The sequence below is a fragment of the Rhinolophus ferrumequinum genome, chromosome 4, assembly GCF_004115265.2.
Source record: "Rhinolophus ferrumequinum isolate MPI-CBG mRhiFer1 chromosome 4, mRhiFer1_v1.p, whole genome shotgun sequence".
Taxonomy (NCBI): domain Eukaryota; kingdom Metazoa; phylum Chordata; class Mammalia; order Chiroptera; family Rhinolophidae; genus Rhinolophus; species Rhinolophus ferrumequinum.
The window spans coordinates 60,229,306-60,254,818 of NC_046287.1; the positions used below are offsets into that span (position 1 = coordinate 60,229,306).

Consider the following 25,513-nt stretch of genomic DNA (forward strand, 5'->3'; position numbering starts at 1 on the left):
CTTATTTGCCATCCATATATTTTCTTTGATGAAATATTAGTTCAAATATTTTGCCCATTTTTATAGGGTTGTTTTGTATTATTAAGTTTCAAAGATTACTTACATGTTGTGATTATAATTTTTTATATATTCTGAATGCAAATACTTTATTAAGTAAATACCTAATAGGGACTTTTGAAGAACAAAAGTTTATAATTTTGATAACGTCCAATTTATCATTTTTTCTATTTGAATTGTGCTTTTGGTGTCATATATTCAAAGGTCTTTGCTTAACCAAAGTTATAAAGGCTTACTTCTAGAAGTTTTATATATTTTGGCTTCAGATTTCGATCTGTGATCCACTTTGAGTCAATTTTTGTATATGATGTTAGATACAGCTCAAAATTTTCTCTCTGTTTTTGCACATGGACATATAATTGTTCCAGCACCTTTTGTTTAAAAGGCTACCATTTCTAAACCATGAATTTGACCTTAAAAGCAAAAGAAGTAAAAGCGAAAATAAATGAATGGGACTATATAAAACTACAAAGCATCTGCACAGGATAAGAAACCACCAACAAAACAAAGAGACAATCCACAGAATGGAAGAAGATATTTGCAAACAATACCTCTGATTAAGGGCTAATATCAAAAAAATACAAAGAACTCATACAACTCAACAACAACAACAAAATAATCCATTTTAAAAATGGGCAGAGGACCTGAACAGATACTTATCCTAAGAAGAAAATCCAACAGCCAACAGACATATGAAACGATGCAAAACCTCAATAGCTATTAGGGAAATGCAAATCAAAACCACAAGTGAGATACCACCTCACACCTGTCAGAATGGCTATCATCAACAAGACAAATAATAACAAGTGTTGGAAAGGCTATGGAGAAAAAGCAACCCTCATACACTGCTGGTGGGAATGTAAATCGGTACAGCCACAATGGAAAACAGTATGGAGGTTCCTCAAAAAACTAAAAATAGAATTACCATGTGACCCAGCAATCCCTCTACTGGGTATCTACCCAAGAAATCCAAAAACATTTATTTATTTGTAATGACATATGTACTTCTATGTTCATTGCAGCATTATTCACAGTGGCCAAGACATGAAAACAATAAAAATGTCCTTCAATAGATGATTGGATAAAGAAGATCTGGTACATATATATGCACAATGGAATATTTCTTGGCCATAAGAAAAGACGAAATACTTGGCTATTGTTAATAGCACTACAGTTAACATAGGGGTGCATACATTTTTTTTTTTTTCAAATTAGTGTTGCAGATTTCTTTGGATAAATACGAGTGGAATCGCTGGGACATAAGATAGTTCTATTGTTAACAGGGAAATAAAAGGCACACCCCCCCCCAAAAAAAAAAGGAAGAAGAAAAATTGTTATTATTTGCAGACAATATGAGCTAACATACAGAAAATCCCAGAAACTTAACCAAAAAAAACCTGTTGGAACTAATCAACAAATTCAGTAAAGTTGCAGGATAGAACATTAACATACAGATATTAGTTGCATTTCTATACACTAACAACAAAACATCTGAAAAAGAAAAAGAAAACTCACATTCACAATAGCATCAAAACATTAAATTCCTAGGAATAAATTTAATCAAGGAGGTGAAAGATATGTACAACAAAAACTACAAAACTTTGCTTAAAGAAATTGGAAAAAAAGAAAAAAAAGAAAGACACCTTGTGTTCATGGATCAGAATTAAGATTGTTAAATACTACCCAAAGTTATCTCTACGTTCAATGCAGTCTCCATCAAATTACCAATGGCTTTTATCACAGAAACAGAAAACACAATCCTAAAATTTGTGTGGAACCGCGAAAGAAAGCTTATCTTTTCCCTTATGACAGTCTCATCTCCTGACACTGCCTATTAACTTCATAGTTATTTCCTGGTCTGTTGTTTTTCCTAAAAGGGCTGCCATCTCAGTACAGCAAGGCAGTTAGTCCTCCATATTCTGCCGATAAAATGATTGGCACTGTAATTGACAATACTCCAACAAATCAAGTAACCCCCTTTTTCTTCCCACCCATCCTGAAGCAGTGGCAGCAAAACTAATGGTGTTCGTATCTTACTGAGTCTTTGTTAAATTACCTTGTTGACAGAGCTAGGGCAGGAGATATAGGAGCAGCCTCAAGAACTCAAATTCTCACTCCTATTTTCTGAAGTTGTTTTCAAGAATAAACAGTTTTTAGATTGCCTTTGATTAATTTCCACAGTAATGAAATGGCAGGTTTTGACAGTTTTAGTCAATCTTTTTAGTTGCTTTTAGACATGATTTTGTTGACCTTCTCCCTCTATATTGCAGGATATCAGAAATCTAGTTCCAGCTGCTTTAAAATTTGTTCTTTTTATTTATTAAACTTATTGGGCAACATTAGTAAAATAATATGTTTAAAATGTACATTTTTATAATACATCTTCTATACATTGCACTGTAAGTTCAGCACCCAGAGTCAGTTCTCCTTCCATCACCATACATGTATATTTGATCCCGTTTTCCCTCTTCTACCACCCTCTCCACCCTTACTCTCTGGTAACCACTAAACTGTTGATCTGTCTATGAGTTTTTGTTTCTTTGTTTGTTTGTATTGTCCCTTTGTTGCTTTCAGTTTTATATCTTACATATGAGAGAAGTCATATCGTTCTTGACTTTTTCTGTCTGACTTATTTCGCTTAGCATGATAATCTCAAGATCCATCCACGTTGTCAAAAATGGCAATATTTCATTTTTTCTTATAGCCAAGTAATAATCCATTGTATATATGTACCACTTCTTCTTTATCCAATCATCTATTCAAAAACACTTCGGTTGTTTCTATGTCTTAGCCACTTTAAATAATACTGCAATGAATATAGGGGTACATATATCTTTATGGATAAAAGGTTTCAGATTTTGGGGGTAGATACCCAGAAGAGGGATTGCTGGGTCATATTGTAATTCATTCTTAATTTTTTCAGGATCTTCCATACTGTTTTCCATAGTGCCTGTACAAATTTCCATTCCCACCAGCAGTGTATAGGGGTTTCTTTTTCTCCACAACCTCTCCAGCACTTGTTATTACTTGTCTTGTTGATTTCTTCATATTCATCTTGCCTGAGGTTCACTTAGCTTCTTGTATTTGAGTATTATATTTTTCACCTTGTTTAGGAAATTTGGGAGCATTATTTTATCAAATATCTTTTCTGTACATTCATTCTCTTTTTCCTTTTCATCTGAATCTTCTATTACACATATTCAAGGATGATTGATATTGTCTCACAAACATACAATGGTGAGTCTTATGTGTTTCTCTTCTCTCAAGAATCATATCCTTATACTATTGCCCTGTAACAAATACCTAATGTAATTTTCTAGTATTTCTATCATGGCAAGAAATAGAGGTCCTTGTGACTACTCGTTTTTATTATCTTTCTTTACAAATTATCAATAATGTCAGACATCATGTCTCTGAAATATTATTGCTTCCTGAAGTTATACCCAAATCTCTTATCTCACAGAAAAATACACATTTTTACCATTCCACGAACTACTTTAATTATAAAGTAACTAAGGAATACCAATCTCTGATGTCCCTATTGAGTTGGAAACATTATTATCAAATTCTAATGTATGCCGAGATATCTTCACATAGATTCTTCAACAGGTAACCCAAATTTGTAGCTATTCAAAATTAAATTCATTATCTCATCCACTGTCAAACCTCTCATTCTTTTGTGGAAACGTGGATATATCATCATTACACATTCTTTTCCATGTGCCAAACACAACTGGTCATCATTTCTTATTCATTGCTATTCACAAATATTTGATATTATGTAATGACTTTTTGTATCTGCTCTTTCAGTGTTTACTTCAGGGCCTTTTAATTAAAGCAATTGCTTTCCAAGTAATTTACCTTCATTCAGACTCATGCACTGAAACCTGTTCTCCACATCGCTGCAGGAGTAGACTTTCTGAAACGTGGATCTCAATTTCATTGCCTTGCCAGATACTTGGTAACATGTTTGTGTAGTAAATGTATTAATGAAGGAATGAATGACAGAATCAAAGAATAGTGTATGACACTTGTCTTCATTCATAGGAAAAAGGGAAAGTATAAACATGTACTCCCTCACTCAAAATGTGATTTACTATTATGTTGTAATAAATATATACATTCATATTTTGCCATATGGTTTTTCCAAATTTCATTCATAATGAATACTTTATCCTATGGTTTTCTCAAATTAAAATTTATTGGGGTGACAACAGTTAGTAAAATCACATAGGTTTCAAGTGTACAATTCTGTAATACATCAGCTATATTGTTTTTAAATAACCTACCAAGTGTTTTATAATATGGAATGTAAATCATTAATTCTTCCATATTTGAGTTTGTTTTTAATTCATACTATGACGTTTATTGAAAAATTTTTTTCCTTTTTGTTAATTAAAGTTTATTAGGGTGACAATTGTTAGCAAAGTTACATAGATTTCAGGTGTACAATTCTGTAATACATCACCTATGTATCACACTGTGTGTTCACCCCACCAGAGTCAGTTCTCTTACCATCACCATATATGTAATCCCCTTTACCCTCATCTACCACCCTTCTTCCCCTTACCCTCTGGTAACCACTAAACTATAATCTGTGTCTATGAGTTTTGTTTCTTCATTTGTTTTTCTTGTTCTTTTGTTGTTTTCCGTTTTATATACCACATATCCGTGAAATCATATGGTTCTCTACTTTTTCTGTCGGACTATATACACAATGGAATACTATTCTGCCATAAGAAAAGATGAAATAGTGCTATTTGCAACAACATGGATGGATCTTGAGATTATAATACTACGAGAAATAAGTCAGACATTTATTGAAATTTATGAGTACTATATTCTAACCAATTTAATCGAGTTGATTAAAACTGAGTGTCTCTGAAAAAAATCTCATTACAAATTTTGTTTACCACTAATTTAATTAAAGCTACTCTTCATGATAACTCTTAATTACTCAGGAGATGATGAAAGATTTGACTTGTCAGTACATTTTTTTGATTATTTCATAAAACAATATTCTATTTTGTTTTAAAAGTTTAATTTCTACTCACCAAATTTCTGAACATTTCCATCATCAATACTTCCCCCTGGTGAACCAATCTGGAATTCACAATCTGGAGGCCGATAGCCAGGAAAGCAATGACAATTGCCCAAATTATTACATATCTGAAACAGAAAAAACATATAATCACTATAAATCATGTTAGTCTTAATATATTATATAAAAATGCCTAAATTCTAATGAATAAAATTACTATTTTCCTAAGTTTATTCAGACTATATTCAGTCAAGTGCCACTTAGGGGTACATTCTGAGAAATGCACGGTTAGGCGATTTTGGCATTGTGTGAACATCGGAATGCACTTACACAAACCTAGATGGTATAGTCTACTACATATGTAGGCTATACTGTATAGCCTATTGCTCCTAGGTTACAAGCCTGTACAGCATGTTACTGTATTAAATAAGATTAAATCAAGCACAAGACAAAATTATGCAATCAATACACATGGTAAACACGAGATGTATGAGACTGCTACCAATATAACACAACATACCATTTTACAGCAAACCGTTTTATAAGTAGAAAGAGTACACTCTAAAATTATAACAAAAGTATAGATAATAAATAGATAAACCAAAACTCTAGTTGTTTATTATTTTCAAGTATTATGCAGTGTACATAATTGTATGTGCTACACTTTTAAATGACTAGCAGCACAATAGGTTTGTTTTCACCAGCATCACCACGACTTAATAGTAATGCATTGTGCTATGAAGTTACAATGGCTCGGACAGCTGGTACATCGTGAGGTGACAGGAATTTTTCAGCTCAGTGACAGTTTTATAGGACCACAGTCGTACATGCAGTCATTGACTGAAATATGAGAAATAGGTTAGAAAAAGTAGTGAAAATTTTGACAACATAATGGTCAATGGCAAAATCACTACCTACATGGTTGTTATGTGATGGATGCAAAAAGTATTTTAAATGGACAACAACATAGAACTTTATGACAAGCTTGCATTGCTAGCAGTTTACATAAAATAAAAATATTTCAAACTAAATTAAAATGTAAATTCAATTTACCAAAATGTGTGGGATTCAGGAAAACTAGTGCTTAGAGAGAAATGTATACTACTGAATGCATATATTAGAAAATATCTAAAATCATAATCTAGCTCTAGCCTAAGGAAACTAGAAAAAGAAGTTCAAATTAAATCTAATGAAAATTAAAAGGGAGTGCAATGAAATAGAAAACTGAAAATCAACAGAGTAAATTAACAAAACCAAAAGCAGGCCAACAAAGAAAAAATAAAGAGAGAGAATCCAAATTATCAATATCAGAAATTAATGAAGTACCATCATTATTGATTCATGGACATTAAAAGGATAACAAAGTAATATTCTAAACAGCTCTATGTGCACAAATTAATCACTTAGATAAAATAGACCAATTCCTTTAAAGACACAATCTACAAAAATTCACCCAAGAAATACAATCTGAAAATATCTATATCTATTAAAGAAATTAAATCAAATTTAATAAACTTCCAAAACAGAAAGCACCTGTCTCAGTTATGTTCTCTGATGAATTTGCTCAAGGATTTTAGGAAGAAATTACACGAAATTCTCTACAACCTCTTCCAGATAATGAAGCAGAAGGAACACTTCCAAACTCATTCTGAAGACATAATACTCCAAAACCAAAACAAGATAAAGACAGTACAGGGAAAGAGAACTGCAGACCAATATCACTCATAAATATAAATAGACAAATCCTCAAAAATGTTAGCAAATTAAATCCATCAACTTAGAAAAGAATAACATAACACAATATAATGGATTTTACTCCTGGTATATAAGGTGAGTTTATCATTTGAAAATCAATTGTTATAACCAATCACATCAATAGGCTAAAAAAGAAAAGTTATAGATCATATTAATAGATGCAGAGAAAAGGACATGGCCAAACATAACACCATTTATGATAAAAACTCTCGGAAAACCAGGAATAGAGCAGGGAAACACTCAACTTGAGAAAGAATATTTACAAAAAAGAATCTACAGCTAGCATTATACTAAATAGTGAGAAGCAGAAGACATAAACTGGCAACAGGTACATAAAAAGATGCTCAATATCATTAATCATGAGGAAAATACAAATCAAAACCACAACATATTATCTCACACTTGTTAGAATGGCTATTATCAAAAAGGCAGGAAATAACAAGTGTCAATGAGGATGTGGAGAAGAGGAACCTCTTGTGTACCAGTGTTGGGAATGTGAATTGGTGCAGCCACTGTGGAAAACACTATGGAGGTTCATCAAAAAATTAAAAATAGACCTACCATGTCATCCAGCAATTCCATTTCTGAGTATTTATCTGAAGACACAAAAACATTACTTCAAAAAAATATGTGCACCTCCATGTTCAGTGAAGGGTTATTTACAATAGCAAAGATATGGATACAACCAAAGTGCCCACTGATGGATGGATAAAGAAGATGTCAGACACACACACACTGGAATATTATTCAGCCATATAAAGAATTAAATACTGCCATTTATAGCAACATGGGTGGACCATGAAGGCACTATGCTAAGTGAAATAAGTCAGAAAGAGAAAGACAAATACCATGTTCTCATTTATATGTGGAATTTAAAACAAACCAACAAACTCAGATACAGAGAGCAGACTGGCGGCTGCCAGGGGTAAGGGGTGGAAAAATGAGTGAAGGTATAAACAAAAGGTATAAACATGCACTTATAAAAAAAAGTAAGTTATGGGAATTTAATATACAGTATGGTGACTATAATATACAGTATGGTGACTATAATCATACTGTATTTGAAAGTTGATAGGAGAGTAAATCTTAAAAGTCATTATCACAAGAAAAATTTTGTGACTATGTATGGTGATGAATATTAAATAGACTTATTGTGGTGATCATTTTGCAATAGATAGAAATATTGAGTCATTATTTGCACACTTGAAATATAATGTTATATGTTAATTACACCTAAATAAAAAGAAAGAAAAAAGGCAGAGAACAAGTGAAGCTAAGATACAAAAGAGAAGAGCAGAAAGCCCAAAGAGAAGTAGTAAAGAGCAGAGATTTAAAAAGAGTCAAAGCTGAGGGAAAAAGAGGAAAAAGAGAACAAGGGGAGAGAAAAGAGTAAGCCATGAGGTTCAGAGAAAAAGAGGATTTATTTTGTGAACTTTCAATGGTCATAGATGAAAGGCTCCAACATAAAATGATGTGAAAGAAAAATGTGAAGAAGAGGAAAAAGAAATGTGAGAAGTATTCCCTGGGTTTATGAATTTCATCCCCTTTATTGTTTTTCAGGGACTGAAACTTATTATTACTTTTGGTTATTTGAGTATGACTTTCTCAAAGGTTTGAATTTATTTTTAAATATACAAATAAGAAATTGTTCCATTTTATTTATAAATGTACAAATAACATAACATACTACATTGATGAAATATAAATTTAAAAAGTAGTGAGAAGCTAGAAGGTTTCCTACTAAGATCAGGACCAAGGCAAAGATATTTCCTCTTACTACTTATTTTTAACATTATACTAGAAGTCCTAGCAAATGCAGTAAGATTAGAACAGGAAATAAAAGATATAAAAATATAAAAATTTTGAAGATATAAAAATTGTGAAGAAAGAAATAGAATTGTTTTTGTTCTCAGATAACATAATTGTCTACGTAAACAATCCCAAAGAATCAACAGAAAACTATTGAAACTGAGGAGTGATTATCCAAGTTTGTATGATTAAAGATTAATATACCAAATCAATTGCTTACTTATATACAACAATAAATAATTGAAAATTCAATTGAATAATTGAAAATTGAAATAATTGAAAATTATAAATATAATACCATTTACATTAGCACCAAAAAAGGAAATACTATTATAAATTAATCACAATATGTACAAAATCTATATTAAGAAAACTGCAAAGGTCTGACGAAACAAATTCTATATAAATGGAGAGATATTCCATGCACATGTATAAGAAGACTCAGTATTGTTATCAGTAGATTCAACAGTCCCAAGCGAAATCCCAGTTTGTTATTTTGTGGATACTGACAAACTGATTTGGCAAACCAATGTTAGACCCAGAATAGCCAACACAATACTGAAGAACTAAGTAGTATCAATTTGACTACTTGACACTGATACTTACTGTAAAGATACAGTAATCAAATTAGTGTGGTCCTGGCAAAAGAATATACAAACAGATAAATGAAATAGAATAGAGAGACCAGAATTAGACCCACAAAAAACTAGTCAACTGATCTTTGCTAATGGAGCAAAGGCAATTCAATGGAGAAAGGATTGCCTCAACAGATGGAGCTGGAGATCCAGATGCAAAAAAATTAATACTTCCGTGTTTCATAAAACTTAGCTCAAAATATATCATATAACTAAATGTAAAATGCAAAACTATAAAACTCATAGAATATAATATAGGAAAAAATCTTGATTACCCTGGGTTTGGAGATAACTTTTTAGATACAAAACCAAAAGTATGTTCTATGAAGGAAAGACATGGAATTTCCTAAAAATAAACACATTTGCTCTGTTAAAGACACTCTTCAGAGAATGAAACAACAGCCACAGACTGGGAAAAAATAATTTAAAAGGACAGATCTAATTAAGGTCTGATCTAAAACATACAAAGAACTCTTAAAACTCAACAATAAGGAAACAACCCAATTTTCAATTTAGAAAGAGATATGAACAGACACCTAACCAAAGAAGATGTATGGATGGCAAATAAGCATGAGAAAATATGATAAACATCATGTATCATTAGGGAATTGCAAATTAAAACAGTGTGTTACCACTATACAACAGTTAGAATGGCTAAATCCAAAACACTGAAAACACCAAAAGCTGGTAAGGATGTGGAGTAACAAGAGCTCTCATTTGCTATTGGTTGGGAAGGCAAAATGGTACAGTTACTTTGGAAGACAGTTTGGTGATTTCTTACAAAACTAAACATGCTCTTACCATATGACTCAGTAATTGTGCTCCGTGGTGTTTACCCAAATGAGTTGAAAACTTATGTGCGCACAAAAGTTATGTACACATAAATGTTTACAGTAGTTTTATTCATGATTGTAAAAATTGGAAGAAATCAAATTGTTTTTCAACAGAGGAATGGATAAACAAACTGTGTACATCATGCAATGTACTATTATACAGTGATGAAAAGAGATTAGCTATGAAGCCATGAAAAGACTTGGAGAAAACAAATGAATATTGCAAAGTGAAAGAAGGAAATCTGAAAAACACAAACACACAGTTATGATTCCAACTCTATGACATTCTGGAAAGGCAAAACGATGGAAATAGTAAAAAGATGATGGCTGCTAGGGGTTTGTGGGGAGGGAAGAAAGGTCGACTATGTGAGAATTTTTAGGGTACCAAAACATTTTGTATGATACTGTAATGATGTATCCATGACATTATATATTTTTCAAAATAAGTAGAACATATAAAACACAGAGTTAATGCCAATGTAAACTATGGACTCTAATTAATAATAATGTATAAACATTGGTTCATGAATTATAACCAGTGTAGCACAACATTGCAAGACGTTAACAACAGGGGAAACTTGGGTGGGCATAAAGGGACAAAGGAACACAGAGGAGCTCTTCATACTTTCTATTTATTTTTCTGTAACCTGAAACCGTATTCTGAAACTTCTTTTAAGAATGTATATTAATTTAATTATTTTTTTAAATTATTATGAAAAATGTATAATGAAAGAACATCACCCCGACTCATTTTACATTAGGTATAAGATATAAAACGTATAATCAGTTTCATTTATAAAATAGAAACAATTACATAAATAATGCATTACAAATTAAATTTTAAAAGGCCATGGTTGATTTTATTCTGGGAATTAATGGTTGGATAAATATTAAAGGATCAATAAATTTATTTGTACATTAACAGATTAAAGGGGGAAGTCTTCAATAAAAATTAGCATCTATTCATGGTTAAAAAACACAGCAAGTTAGGCATATAAATTATTTTCTTTAATCAAATAGGAAGTACCTTAAAAAATATACTGCAAATTTTACAGTAAAGTGTGAAACACTGAAATTTTTGTCCATGACAATGGGGACCAGACAGTAATGTCTAACACTTACAGTCAATCATGGACAAAAATTTTCAATATAATCTCCTGTTCTTTTCTTAACTTCTTGGTATTGATACTTAGATCACTAATTTTCAGAGTAATAAAATGATAAATTGCTAGGGAGACTGATCAAGAGAAAAGCATATATCCAAAGGCATTGAAAACTTATGTCTATACAAAAACCTGCACACAAATATTTAAGCAGCTTTATTCACGATTGCAAAAACTTGGAAGCAACCAAGATGTTATTCAGTAGGTGAATGAATAGACAGTGGTAAATCTAGAAAATGGAATATTATTTAGTGCTTAAAAGAAATGAGGTATTAAGCCATGAAAGAACATGAAGAAACCTTAATGCATATTACTAAGTAAAAGAAACTACTCTGAGAAGGCTATATACTGTATATTTCCAACTATATGAATTCCAGAAAAGGCAAAATTATGGAGACCGTAAAAAGATTAGAGGTTGCCATAGGCTGAGGCAGGGGGAAGGATAAATAGGTGCACGGAGGATTTTTAGGCCAGTAAACATACTCTTATGATGCCATAATGATGGATACATGTCATTATACATTTGTTGAAACTCATAGAATGTACAACACCAAGAGTGAATCCTAATGTAAACTATGGACAGTAGGTGATGATGATGTGTCACTGTAGGTTCATCAATTGCAACAAATGTACCACTGTGACGTAGGATGTTGATAACTGGGGAGGCTATGCATGTGTGGGGGCAAAAGATACATGGACCATCTCTGTTACTTTCCCCTCAATTTTTCTGTGAACCTAAAACTGCGCTAAAAAATAAGCTCTTACCAATAAAAAAAAGTATATCATAAATGCAGAAAGAACAACACTATATTAACTGCCAACATTTCACAATTAATGAGATTTCTGAACAACTACATGTTCATAAAATTGACAGGAATTGTAAATGATAGAGTTGTAAATCAACTCTATTAATTCTAAATGATAGAGTTGCCTTTTTTGTTGAGATGTCATTGGGAAGTAAACAGATTCTCCTAGATTCAGTTAGATTTTATTTGACATTTAAATTGAAAAATATTAATGCTGAGACTTAAAACAGATAATTAAACAAAGGAAAGCAAAAGATCAGGCCAATAATTGCAATTATAGAAAATAAAATACAAAACATACAAATGTAGCTATCCTTTTTGTTCCCAGCCTACAAAAAAATTAAAGACCATGTAGTGGCATTTTATATATTCTAAACCAATTTTAAAATTATAAAGTTGGATAGTGATAAATTTGGTGAATTTGAGATCATTCATATAATGTTGACTATATACACTGATTTTGTTTTAGGAAAATAATAAAACAAAGGACCAAAATTATAAATTTTAAGAAATGAAAATTAAATGTAAAAGTAACAACAAATTTGTATTACCAGATTAAAATAGATCAGGAGTTGAGAAGAAATTAAGTTTTTTACGTGAGAATATATTTTCTATTAGAAACCTTTTCATAAGAACAAACAGAAAATTCTATAACATGGCAACATGTTTTTTAACTATACTCTCTGCAAAATATTATATGGCTATAAATTTTAATTATTAAGAGTATGAGGGAGAACAAGGTATGTTCATAATATGAATAAAACATGTATTTATTTGCATAAGAAAATAAATGTTTTTCATTTAAACATGTTCCTAATTCATAAACTGAGGGTACTTAAAATAAACTCAATACTTCTACAGTACAATTTGTTTAATAGCATTTGAATTAGCTCAGCTGATTTTCTTTATGTTGGTTAGCTAGTTCTAGGCAAGGTCAGTTTTAAAGTAACCTAGACCCTTAATTCTCCCAAACAGGATACATTTTTTACTTTAAATTCATCACAAACATAACACATAATTTAGCACTACAAAAATAAAAGTTACTTACTCCATTCCCTTGGCATTTTGTAGTGGAATTACAGTTATATCCCATTAAATTAATTTCTTTGCAGGTTTTATTTTCACAGTACTAAAAAAAAAAGCAATATTTTATAATCATTCACAAATTTGATATGAGAAAAAAATTATTTGTTATATATACATAAGAGATGCTTAAATTGAGGATTTTTATTCCATATTACTCTGATTCTGATACAAAGATACTGGCATACCAATACAAAAATCTAAACAACAATAAATTTAAGAAAAAAATCTTAGGGTGTTTGCTTTAACTTAGTTATGCAATAATGTCATGTAATTTTGTTTACATATTTATAATTGGGAATTAAATTGCGAATCTCCATCAAAGGAGTTTTCTATATTATGTTAATGTTCTGTTATAATTGGTTAGATTAATGTTAATGATTTGCCACCTCAAAAATTGGAAGATAGTTCATTAATTTTGTTTGGGTTTCAAATATGAGTTAATATTTTGGATTGTAAACTATCATGTATCTTTGTTATAATAGTGATCAGAATGATCTGGCAAGATAAACATTTTAACTTAATTTGTATCCATTGTAAAACCCTTGTTAAGTCAAAATGGATAATCCAGTGGTAATTAGTCACCTGGACATGTGACCCTGTGTCTCATGTATCATTTTCTATTTTGTTAATTGTTCTCCTAGTTTATATTCTTTTGATTTCCCTAAAACTATACAGGGAGTGAATACCAGAAGTGGAATCTCTGGAGCCATTTTAGAAGCTGCCTACCACAGCAAGCAAGTTTCCCAAGGGAATAGGATTGCTGCGCCCAAATATAAGAATTGGCTAAGTGATTCTCCATTTCAAGGTTTTGTTTTAGTTTTATTTATTTTTAATTAAGTTTATTGGGGTGACATTGGCTAGTAAAATCATACAGGTTTCAAGTATACAATTATTTTTATTCAGCAAGTAAGTGCTGAATGCCATTTTCATGCAACACACTGATTTACAACTGCTTTAATCTCAGATGCCTTATATTTTCTGGAATGTGTGCCCTCATAATTCCAGATGGAGTAACTACATCTCTGAACCATTTTTCTTCTCCCTTTATCTTATGACTATGTGAGTGTAAATGTTCATATGTATGTACATATGCATATGTACATGAGCTGTACATCAGTGCAACAGTACTTTCCTAGAACACACTTCTTGTTTGTTTCTTCCAAACTTCTCACACTTATATTTTGGCCTTATATATAAGTAAATGATTTAACAAATATGAAAGCTCAATTATGTTTCTTTGTGAAGCAGGGAAAATTGAAAACTCAAAATTAGAATTGTATGATTTAAAGCTGTTAGAATTCAAAGATCTAAAGAAAAATTCACCTGTTAGTGGAATCTTGTGTTTAAAACACATGCATATCTTCTCAATAAGGACTGGTGACAGAGTAATTGGAAAAGCATTATTGGATAACTGAGGCTTAGTTTAATTATCTTTTCAATATAATGTGGGAAATAAGTGACAGTGGAATCTTGTGCTTAAAACACATGCATATCTTCTCAATAGGACTGATAATTAACTGGAAAAGTATTATTGGATAATTGAGGCTTAGTTTAATTACCTTTTCAATATAATGTGGGTAATAAGTGATAGTACCTGATTGAAATCTACTCGGTATATTTGTGATCGTCATCATGTAACATATTTGATAATTACGTGATTTAACACAGCTAAATATAAATGAACGTGTTTTGTTACCATTTGTGCACCACACACAGTGCCATCAGCCACATAGGCATAATCTCTTCCATCTGATCTACTTCCATCTGATGACCCAGTAGTAATGGATATGCACACATGCCCTTGCGTATATGAATAAACTGCAGATTGAATGTTACTTTTGTAAGTATTCTTATGGGGCCAAACACAAGCTAATTTTCCACAGAGAACATCCCTGGAAATGGAAAGCAGAAAAGTCCTTATCATTTGTCTTTTAATGATACTAAGTTCCAAATAAGAGTTATATTACATGGGTAGTAACATATATACTGTTTGATGGTTTAAAACCAGAAAAAAATGCCAAAATATCGTTATTTTATGATGCACAACAACTGAATGCAATCCAGTTAATTAGCAATGCAGCAGAACTGAAAATTATACACAACCTCAAATTGGCAGATATGACTTCATTTCCTATTTCAGAGGTCAACTTTGTTGTCTAGCCTCCAGATGTATTAGAGCATTCATCATATTTTATTATTAGGTTGGACTTAATACCAACCTAATTTTTCCTTTTGGGAAAAATTCATAACCTGTCCCCACTTTGATATAGCTTAGCCAGTCTGGTTATCTGTTACCCAACATTTGCTGAGCGTGGCTGATTGCATTTATTTACACTCTGTATGCCATTTAAGTTCCTTCAGATTATGCCCAGAGTCCCTGTCACTATCTTTAGTCAGTACATCTCTGTAGTACTGTCATGTAGGGTCTCAGCTCCCGCTCCCTGCACAAAAAAGCAAGATATGGTGAGGCCAAAAAGGAACAACAACGGAGCCATTGATAGGGGAGTCATACCACTGTATTCTCGCTGGTGGCTGGGTTGAAGACACAGGAAGCAGGAACCACACGATCCGCAACCTGCCATCAGCTTCTCTGCCAACCAACTAACTCCCGCAGCATAGCCACGGCAGTTATATTAGTGGCCAATGGTTAATTGGCTACAGCTGATGTCCAATTAGTCACAGCTGTTGGCCATCTACTACCTGAGCCAGCACCTTTTCACGAGAGGTCGAGAGCCTGGAAACTGCTCTCTGGGACTCTGTCCCCACATACACAGACTCTATTTTTATTCTAAGATTCTTCCAACATGCTGATACTTCCAGTAATTCTGCACTCTTCCCTTGATAATTAAGGAACTTTTAGTTCCCCTTTATGCCACAAGCATACCAAAGGTTATCCTATAAATAGTTTAGTTAGCCATTTGTAATCGATCATTGGGTGGAATACTGGCTTCTCTAAGAGACTTACAAATCTCCTAGTCTGTGTTTTATGATTTGTATGACGTCAAATCATACAAAGTGAGGATTTGATATCAGTGTACACCCATCTAGTTAACACATTCATCAGTTCACATATTTATCCTGTTTTTCTGTTTGAGAACACTTAACTTCTCTCTTAGCAAATTTCAATCATATAATACAGTGTTATCAACTATAGTCACAAGGTTATACATTAGAACCTCAGACCTCATTCACTTTATAACTGAAAATCTGTATCATTTTACTAACGTCTCCCTTTTTCCCCACAGGCAACCACTTTTCTATGCTCTATTTCTATGCATTTGATTTTTTGGTTTCTTTGTTTGGATTCCACATGTAATCGGTGCAGTGAACTACAAGGAGATGGCCGGGGAAATGTCCTTTAGTTTCCCAAGTCTCTGGGGAGGAATGCAGCCAGTCCCTAGTAGTGTGCTAAATTAGAAACCTGACCCTTAAGGGGGCAGCTTTCTAAGTATGCACATAGATTTCTTTCAGGAAAAGACTGAGAGATGAGTGATTTTTGTTGCTCTTTCTGCACAGCGCCCAGGGAGAAATCCATGGCAAATGCTTACAGTCCAACAACCACTCCTTTGTTCGCTATAGTCTTGTGGATCTCCTGGATGCAAGTTTCTTTGGCTCTCAGAACTACATATCTTATGATCTCATCCTTCAGGTGAGAGTCTTAAATATTGGATCCAAATCCTTTGCTTCTTAGGGGAAAACTGGGAGTTGGAAGTTCCCTTTCAATTGTATGGTGCTGTGCCAGGGGTTGGGTTTATGGTGAGAGTATGTCTCTACCTGTTTCGATGTAGCTGTTTTCTCATTTGCCTGATATATAGGAATCACTTAGCTGGTTTCTGTATTTCTTTCAGAGGTAATCACTCCATGTTCTCCTGAGCTTTCAGTGTATCTGTGCCAGGAGAAGAATTCAGAAGCCTCCTATATATCACCATCTTGGTCAACCTTCTATCTGTCACTATTTTTATGATTCTTTCATTTTCAATATCCATAGGAAATTCAGAAAGCATCTGTTGTGGAATAGGTACTTTCTTTATTGGATTTCATAAATTCTTTTATTCTATGGTTTATAGTAAAACTATATTCTAGAACTCCATATTCAGCTATCAATAAGCACTGCCACGCTTTACATATCAGTGTTTTGGAAGCAAACAAAAAAAACTATTTTTCAAAACAATGCTATGTCTTAAAGCACTTGCTTTAGGATCATTATCATTTATTGACTTAATAAAAAATTCAATTTTAATTCTCAATAGAGGGCACAAGTTTCTGACTTTTTGGCAGTTTGTGCCCACCTCCAACTTCTGGTAATAAGCCTCTTCCTTCTTTTAGCCTAGTCTCATTATTAGGACAATACCAGGCTAAAAAAAATAAGGGAAAAGAAAACAATTGTATGTAAGGAAAATACATATAATGCCATTTCAAAATATTCTCTTGGCATATGATTTACTGTCCATTATTATTTAGTATCTCTTGACAAGTAACATATAATTCACTGACACAATCATTTTTGTATACGTACTTTGGTTCACAAGGTAATGGCTGTGAATTTTTAAAACCACAGTTTCCAATTCTATAGCGAAGAGAATTAACTTCTTCAAAACAGGCAAATGGAGCACCTTGAGCACCTTAAAATGCAAACACATCTGTTAAATTATTATTTTTAATTCAAATTAAAACTTTTGTCAATAAAAAGCTAATGAAACACTTATTGCGTAACCAAAAAAATCATCTTGACCATATTTTCCCCATGTATACCTTACCAATGCAAGTAGAAAGAAACAATTGTTTTACCTAATAGAACACAGAAAAAGATTATATCTATTGTAGTAAATTATATTATCGTTAAAAACAATGTGCTTCCCCTCCCTGTGGTAAAGCATACTTCCTACTCCAATGGGTATAAAGCTTGACCCTGTAAATTGCTCTGCTTAATGAAATGAGATATTTGAAACATGTCATTTATGGGAAAAAGCCTGTGAAGCTAGTACCTACAGTACCATATTCTTGATAAGCAATGTTTTAAGTAGAGGCTCATCTGTCAGTCTGTGTCATTGTACAGACAATGGGGAATAGCAGAAGAGCTGTACTGGATATGTAAATATCAGACATTTGAGGGTTATTTTAATTTCATTAAACACAGGAATTGATACCCAGTAGTGGAGTTCTATTATAAAAATATGCCTAAAATATGTGGCATTGTAATTGGAGCTTGGCAGGAGGTGGTTAAAAAAAAAAAAAGATTATCAGAGACTTAAAGGAGAGTGATGCATGATTTGTGATGACAAAACATTTGGAAAAACTATCTTCTCAATAATTTAATGGGACATAATGGCCTTAATGAATTTGTTGCCCTAGGCAAAGAGTTAAGGGGGAAAAAAAGAAAGAAAAATATATATATATATATATATATATATCTTTGTTACCGGGCTGCATTTGACCAGATGGTGCTAGTATTCAGGAAAGATATAATCTAAACTCAGGAAAGAATCAGTTATTTCAGAAGCAGTAATAAAAATAATTAGAAAGAGTTCAGAAATGTGCCCATCCTACAGGCACTGGGGTGGATGATGACCAAGGATGGTTTACGTAAACTGGCTAAATCATTATGTCTACTAGGTTGTTTTGTGTGTCTTCCATGGTGGGTGCTCTTTGGTGAGTGTTAACCTGGTAAATTAATACAAAGATCTTCACATTTCTTGTTCATTTCCATGTCTCTATCCACATGTCTATCCCAGAACTCTCGTCCCTAATTTTCCAATCTTTCCATATCCAGGCTCCCCACCAACCAGCTGGGCCCTTTGTCACTGTCCATGAATACTTCTATACTGTAACCTCTAGCCATTGCTCCTTCCACAGATACTGGATGACCAGGTGGTCAGTATCTTTCAAGGCATCCTCCCAAGTGGGATCACAGTATGGCTAATGTCCTTTTATAACCAGTTTCTGAGCGAACACATCTATAAAAAAAGCCTAGGCTTGTTCCCTCTGTATGTCAGCTGGTCATAATGAAATCAATCCCATGTGTGAGCTGAGGGAGAAGCAAAGGTGTAAGCAGGAGAAAGACATTCTGTTATGGATTTTCTGCTCATGGATTTTTCTTCTGCCTTCTCTTTGTTGAGTATGCTTACACCAAGATGAATGAATGACTTAAATCTATCTAATCATCTAACTTCGTGATTCTGGTATGACTGAACTTACGATGCACAGTTATGAACACGTGGTCACTTGGTATATGAAAGTCAGATTCTCATTTCCACAGGGCTAAATAGTGTGCCCAAAGTTGTTTTGTCAAAGTGGTACATTTCCCCAGCTTCAATGGCACAGCTTTGCTGTAGAACCACAGGGAATTGCACTGTCATTCTCCCAAAGAGCCTTGGTATATGCCCCAAATGACACGGTTTTTTCCTTCACAATCTACACCTCTCATATTACTGGGTCTGCCATGTTTTATGTTTCAAAATGCAGGGCTGCTGGTATTTCAGTCAGGACATGCTGCAGAACCCTTTCCTGCTTTTCACCTCATTCAACATTAGCAACATATCATATCACCCAGTAAACAGAATCAAGCATTACTTCTCCATTTGGAATATACTGAGTCCAGAACCCCAAGAGACCTTCCAGATGTACTTTTATTTATTTATTTTTCCCATAGGATATACAAGATACTATTTGTCTTTTACTTTGTAGGGGATGCCACATCGTGCCTCTGACCGTGGGACTCCTAAAAATTTTACAGATGTGACAGGTTCCTGAATATTTCCAGGGTCTGTTTCCTGCCCTTTGTAGCACATGTGTTTTTATGAATCCTCCAGCATAGTAGCTATACTTTGCTTTTCAGTCAGATTAGTACAAAATCCTTGGTGGAGTGGATCAATGTGGTATTTCCTGGGATACCCAAATCTCTTCAACTATGTTATGACTGAGGGCAGGAGAATAAACATAGCCATGGAAGAAAACTCAAAATTCATGCCATTATCCATTCCAAGCCAAATTCTCTTTTCAAACAGGAATAGAGAAAAACACATTTGCCAGATCAATAACTACCCTTCTACCACATATCTGAGGCCAGGCTAATGTGCTCTAGCACAGACGCCCACTGGCACAGTAGATACAACTGCTTCATCTACCAAGTGACTACATTCGCAACACGTAACTATTAACTTCCAGGGACCATCTGGTTTATGCAGGGATCAGACTGAGTAATTAAATGTGGCTATACAGGCAACCACCTCTGCATCCTTTGGATTTTTAAAGGTAGCACTAATTTCTGGAAGAGGACAGTTACAGAGTCTCTCTCTTACAACATTTCTAGGACTGAGAAATAACAACCAAATGAATTTGTGGACTTAGTGGAGCCATTGTAAACTGAAACTTGGTAAGGACTCTATTTATTTCCTGATCTTTATAAGTTCGCATTCTCACAGAGAAACCATGGTGACACTGGGCTTCCATGTATGCACAGCAATTAAGACTAATTGTTCACCAGTTTCCAAAATGCTTGGGTATTTGCTTTTCCCCGGTGAACAGACACCTGATTAAATAGTTATATGTCATTTACGGATGTAGTAGGGGAATTGCTAACATGAATATCTGCTAAGGTGCTATAAAGTTTTCCTTTTGGGCCCTTAAGCTCCCCTTAAGTCTATGAGTTTTACTTCTGAAAATTGGTTTAGATTCAGCATTTGGACATAGAATTATGGCATTCATTAAGTTAACTCTCTTTGGTCTCCTAGTCATTCATGTTTTATTTCCTTTGCTGGTACACACTGGGTAATACCCTTGTTGGTTTCTCATAGAACACAATAGAATAGAAATCATATTCTATTAGCTATCTCTCTGACCGTCTGTAGATCAGGTATCTATGTCTGCTACTCTGTTCCTACTTCTTATTACAATAAGTTTATCCATCTGGTTTCTGGCAGCCAAGTTCTGCTATCCTGGCCTTGATTTTTTTTTTTTTTGTCCTGTAAAATCATTTTATTTCCTGTTACATAGACATCTTTCTCAGGTAATGTTACTAGAACCTGTTTATGGGGTTTTATAGTCGGGGTAAAAATATTTTTCAAAAACTTATTTCTATTATACAGAGTTGTGATACAAAAAAATGATTTATAGGCTACAGTTTTCAGAAGGCAGTTAGCTAGACTAATACTGCTGAAGAAACTTTCCTATTTAAGTCTATAATATGGAATGAAAAGAGATGATTAAAAAATCTTCTGATCAAAAAAGCTTGAGATCATCAAAGGAATGTTTACTGTCCTCCACAGAGAGACACCAGGATTTTCTCATAATCTCCTTTGGTTTCATCCAAGATAGCTTGGCAGAGAGAGATACCATACAACTTCTGATAGCATGCTTTGATATCATTCATGTCGACTTCAGAACGAGAAACCATAATTCTGATCAATGCCTTATGACGTGTTCCAGCACCCTTCATGGCCTGATGAAGCTTCTCAGCAAAGAACATTGGCTGGTTTGTGGCACACTTTACAATTGTTGTGAAGCATTTCTCGATGTCACCTTTCATCTCCAAGTCCAAAACTTTGTTCATGTCGTGCTTACTGTACTTGGCATATTTCTGAAACACTCTGCGAAGATGGGAATAGCTTCTGGTGGTAAGAATGGTATTGAACACATTCACATCTGTCCCTTTTCTCCTTTCTCCTGCTTCATATAATGCCCTGGCGTCTGAGTCGGCCAAGTCTTCACTTAGGCTAAAATCCTCAGATCGGTCACCCTTAATAAGAGAAAGCAAAGCCTTCTGGTAATCTCCAGATGTGTCTGAAGTGATGTCTTTAGCCAGGTCTCTCTTCAGTTCTTCTCTATAGACTCTGTTAATTTCTCTGATTTCTCTGTTAGTTCTTGATGCCAAAATTTCATTCAGAGTGTCTTCATCAGTTCCAAGGCCCTTCATGGCAGCACGGAGTTCATCAGCATCAAATTGGGCAGGAGTTTTTAATAGAGCCAAAGCAACTTCCTCAAGGTGACCTGTAAGGGCTTTCCTCAGAATTTCATCCAGGGCCCTTCCTTTTTCCTGGAGATACGCTGCTTTGATCTGTTGACGCTGTGCATTGTTTCTCTTGTGAGAATGTCAATGATGGTTGCTTCATCCACACCTTTAACCATTATTGCTTTATGCAGGGCAGCAACATCTGAGGATGGATTGAAGCTAGGATAGGGGCTCACTGCTGACCCGGGACCACCTTTGGATCCTTTCACAGTGTTAATGTATTCCTGCTCTTCATTGTCAATAAACCAGGCCTGCTTGAGGAATTCTGATACCATTGCCATTTTTAAAGAAGTTTCTTTTTATCCACCTCTTCCAAAGAACTAAAGAGAGACTCTTCTCTGATCCTTTCACACTCCTGGCCTTGATTTTTTTCAAGATCTTACAACGCCCATTGCTAGTGATCCTACTTCTGTCATCTCCTACCATCTCCTGCCATCACCCCGGGGCTACAGAGAAGTTCATCATTGAAACATAGTGATTCTGGCACCCCTAGTACCAGCACACTCCCTCTGTCACTGGGCTTTCCTGTTGGGTCTAATCATTTGGCCTTACACATACAGTATACAAATTACAGTATATGTAATTCCCCGAGTCTTTTCTTCCTTTCTTCCACTGTCTGTATCATAATTCTGTCATTTAAACTTCACTTAGAGTGGGCCGTCATGTTTTTTCCTTGCTTCTGGAAACAATTTTGGATCCTATCTTCTAGGATCCTTGTCAGGATGCTAAATCTTATATCTTGGAGAGTGCTCCCAAAACAGTAAACTCTCTCCTATCCAAACTTATGTTCCTTCATCCAGTCTTATGATTAAGCACTCTCAGAATCCAGTTCCATGAATACTGGTAGTAACTGCTGGCTTGGACCTACAGTTCCAATGGGGTATAGTTCTTTTACTAATTTACTAAAATACTAGTAATTTACTAATTAGTTCCAGAACATTCTGCCTCTATTCTGCTGTGCCATAACTCTATTTTCAGCTAGTGGCCAGGAGGGCAAAGGAGAAGATCCCAACAAGGATACAATTTCTGTTAGGAATGATAGGTTTCTGCATTATTTTCAAGCAAGGGTAACACACACCATTAACTGGGAGCAGGTGGTGGAATGGGAGGACAGGGTTCTACATTCTATAGATTCAGAAGTTTGTAGGCTGAAAATTTGGGGGTAAATATTTTCAATTGTTCCCATCCCAAGTTCAGGTTCCGTTTTTTCCCCAAAAGAACCTTAACCCTGGCAAAAACAGACTTGGTTGAGAATTTAACCTTTTCTGGAGTTCATTCAATTTGAAAATAAAGTTATCAACCAACCCTAAACTCCTATTTTAAGAAAGGAAAGCCTCTTTATAAGTTAATGGGAGGTGGTGGTCGGGGGAGGTTCCAGGTCACACTTTGATTTCAAATGCATACCTTTTTGTTATCTTTTTGTAGATTTCAATTTTGCTAATAATAGCCGTTCAATCCCATTGTCCTTACAGCTACTATTTTCCCCAGTACATTTTAATTGTACCAGCTAATGCATTTTCTTTCACGAGTATACTATTCCAGTTCACTCAGCGTATATATTATCAGCTTCCACCAGTGATGGGGTTCTCACTGACAGTGAGTGATTTAGTTTTCAAGATTTATCTTGTAGGCTATTTTCACACACTATACTGAGTACCAACTGTTTGTGGTTGGAGCTTCCTAAAGCCATAATCTAGATGAAGTATGATATAAGGTATTTATTACTGATCTGAACATCTGGAAATCAGAGAGAGGAAGCAAGATGGAGCAGAGGAGAAATCCAACTGACATGCAGGCCCAACGAAGACCTGACCTAACCCATGGATAGCTATGGAGCATAAACAGCTTGCCAGAGTACAAACTGTACCTGATTTTGTGACTGATTGGGCCAAAATGTCCAGGCCTTTATAACCAACCTCAATTAATCATTGGATATGTGTTGCCCTTGAGTGAGGTGTGTCTGTATTGTTGAGACAAATTTGAAGGAGTGAGCTGACAGCTAGAGACTAATGAGAACTGGTAGTATTTTCTTGGTCCACTACGCCTCATTTTTCTTTCAACATTCTATTTTTTCCTTTAAGCTGCACTCAGCAAAAGTAGAAGTTTTACATTTCTTTTGTGTTTATATTTTACTGTCTTTATCTCTTTTTTTGGTGGGAAGAAAAACAGATTTATTCAAAATGTCTTGTTGAATATCATCAGCTCTGGGTACAGACACACTCAATATAAATATATTTTTTAATGGACAAATATGATTAATCTGATTAAACTTCTACAGTTACTTTAAAAATTAAAATTTCCTTTAAAATAATGCAAAATTAAAAATACTGTTTGTTAATTCATATATCGAATATATTAGGCTACTTTGGAATAGCCTTTTACCCTACGGTTTTTGGTAACATAAGGAAAAGAGGTAACATAAGAAAAAAAATACCTGCACCAGGTAGGAGCCAAATATATGAATAAAAGAGGAATGAATGAATGAATGAATGAACTGCATCAAAAGATCAAAATTTTTGCCCACTTGAGTAAGTTCTGTGGGGATTATAGAACATATATTAGAGGAAGAAAACACATGAATGGTTCATTCTTACCTAAACATCTTTGTTTTAATTAGAACTTAAAAATATGTGAAATGTCAAGTCACTCAATTCTGGGTCAAAGATTTATTTATTAAAATAAGGAATATGTCCTAGACTCTCTTTAATGGATCTTATAGAAAGTATTACTTAATTTTATTTTTAAGTGATGTATTAAACCTTGATCAAAACTTTCTGTGACAATGGCAAATAATATTTTCAAATACAAATAAGAATTGAAAAAGAAAAACAAAAACAAAGAAATGACAAAATGAAAAGTATTATCCTAAAAACACAGCACATAGAAAATAGCACTGACCTATGATTTAAGAGATCATAGGTCTGCAGCTCAGCTTGACTTTTGGTTAAGTCACCTAATCTGAAACTTGTTACTACAAACATTAGAAAGACAATATGAACCACAGAGCATGATATTTGATACAAACTATACTCCTTATATTACCGCTGGGCAAATGACTGACATTTAGTGTTATACTACCTTTACTCAATTAGCAAGTAATTATATTTGGATGCATTTTGCTGAGTAATTTTGATTTATTCAAATTTAATTAAATTCTTCTAAAAATACAAAATCATACTGGGGTATTATGAATAATTACTGTCTAAAACTCAAGCATATATGCATGAGTCTTATTTGAATTACTCTCAAAAACTGCTTTAAAAGTAAAATATAAAAATGAACTTTCATCATGACCTATGACTGCTGTTAACCTAGCAATTC

The 25,513-nt window shown here is 33.8% G+C and overlaps 1 protein-coding gene and 1 pseudogene across 1 annotated transcript; both read right to left on the reverse strand.

Annotated features, from left to right (window-relative positions):
* Positions 1 to 21,418: 21,418 nt before the first annotated feature.
* Positions 21,419 to 22,495, reverse strand: LOC117021437 (annexin A1-like; annotated as a pseudogene).
* On the reverse strand, positions 21,434 to 22,096 carry LOC117021179 (annexin A1-like). The gene has a single exon (XM_033104016.1). It carries the CDS (start codon positions 22,094 to 22,096, stop codon positions 21,434 to 21,436), a length of 663 nt encoding a protein of 220 aa, XP_032959907.1.
* Positions 22,496 to 25,513: the final 3,018 nt, after the last annotated feature.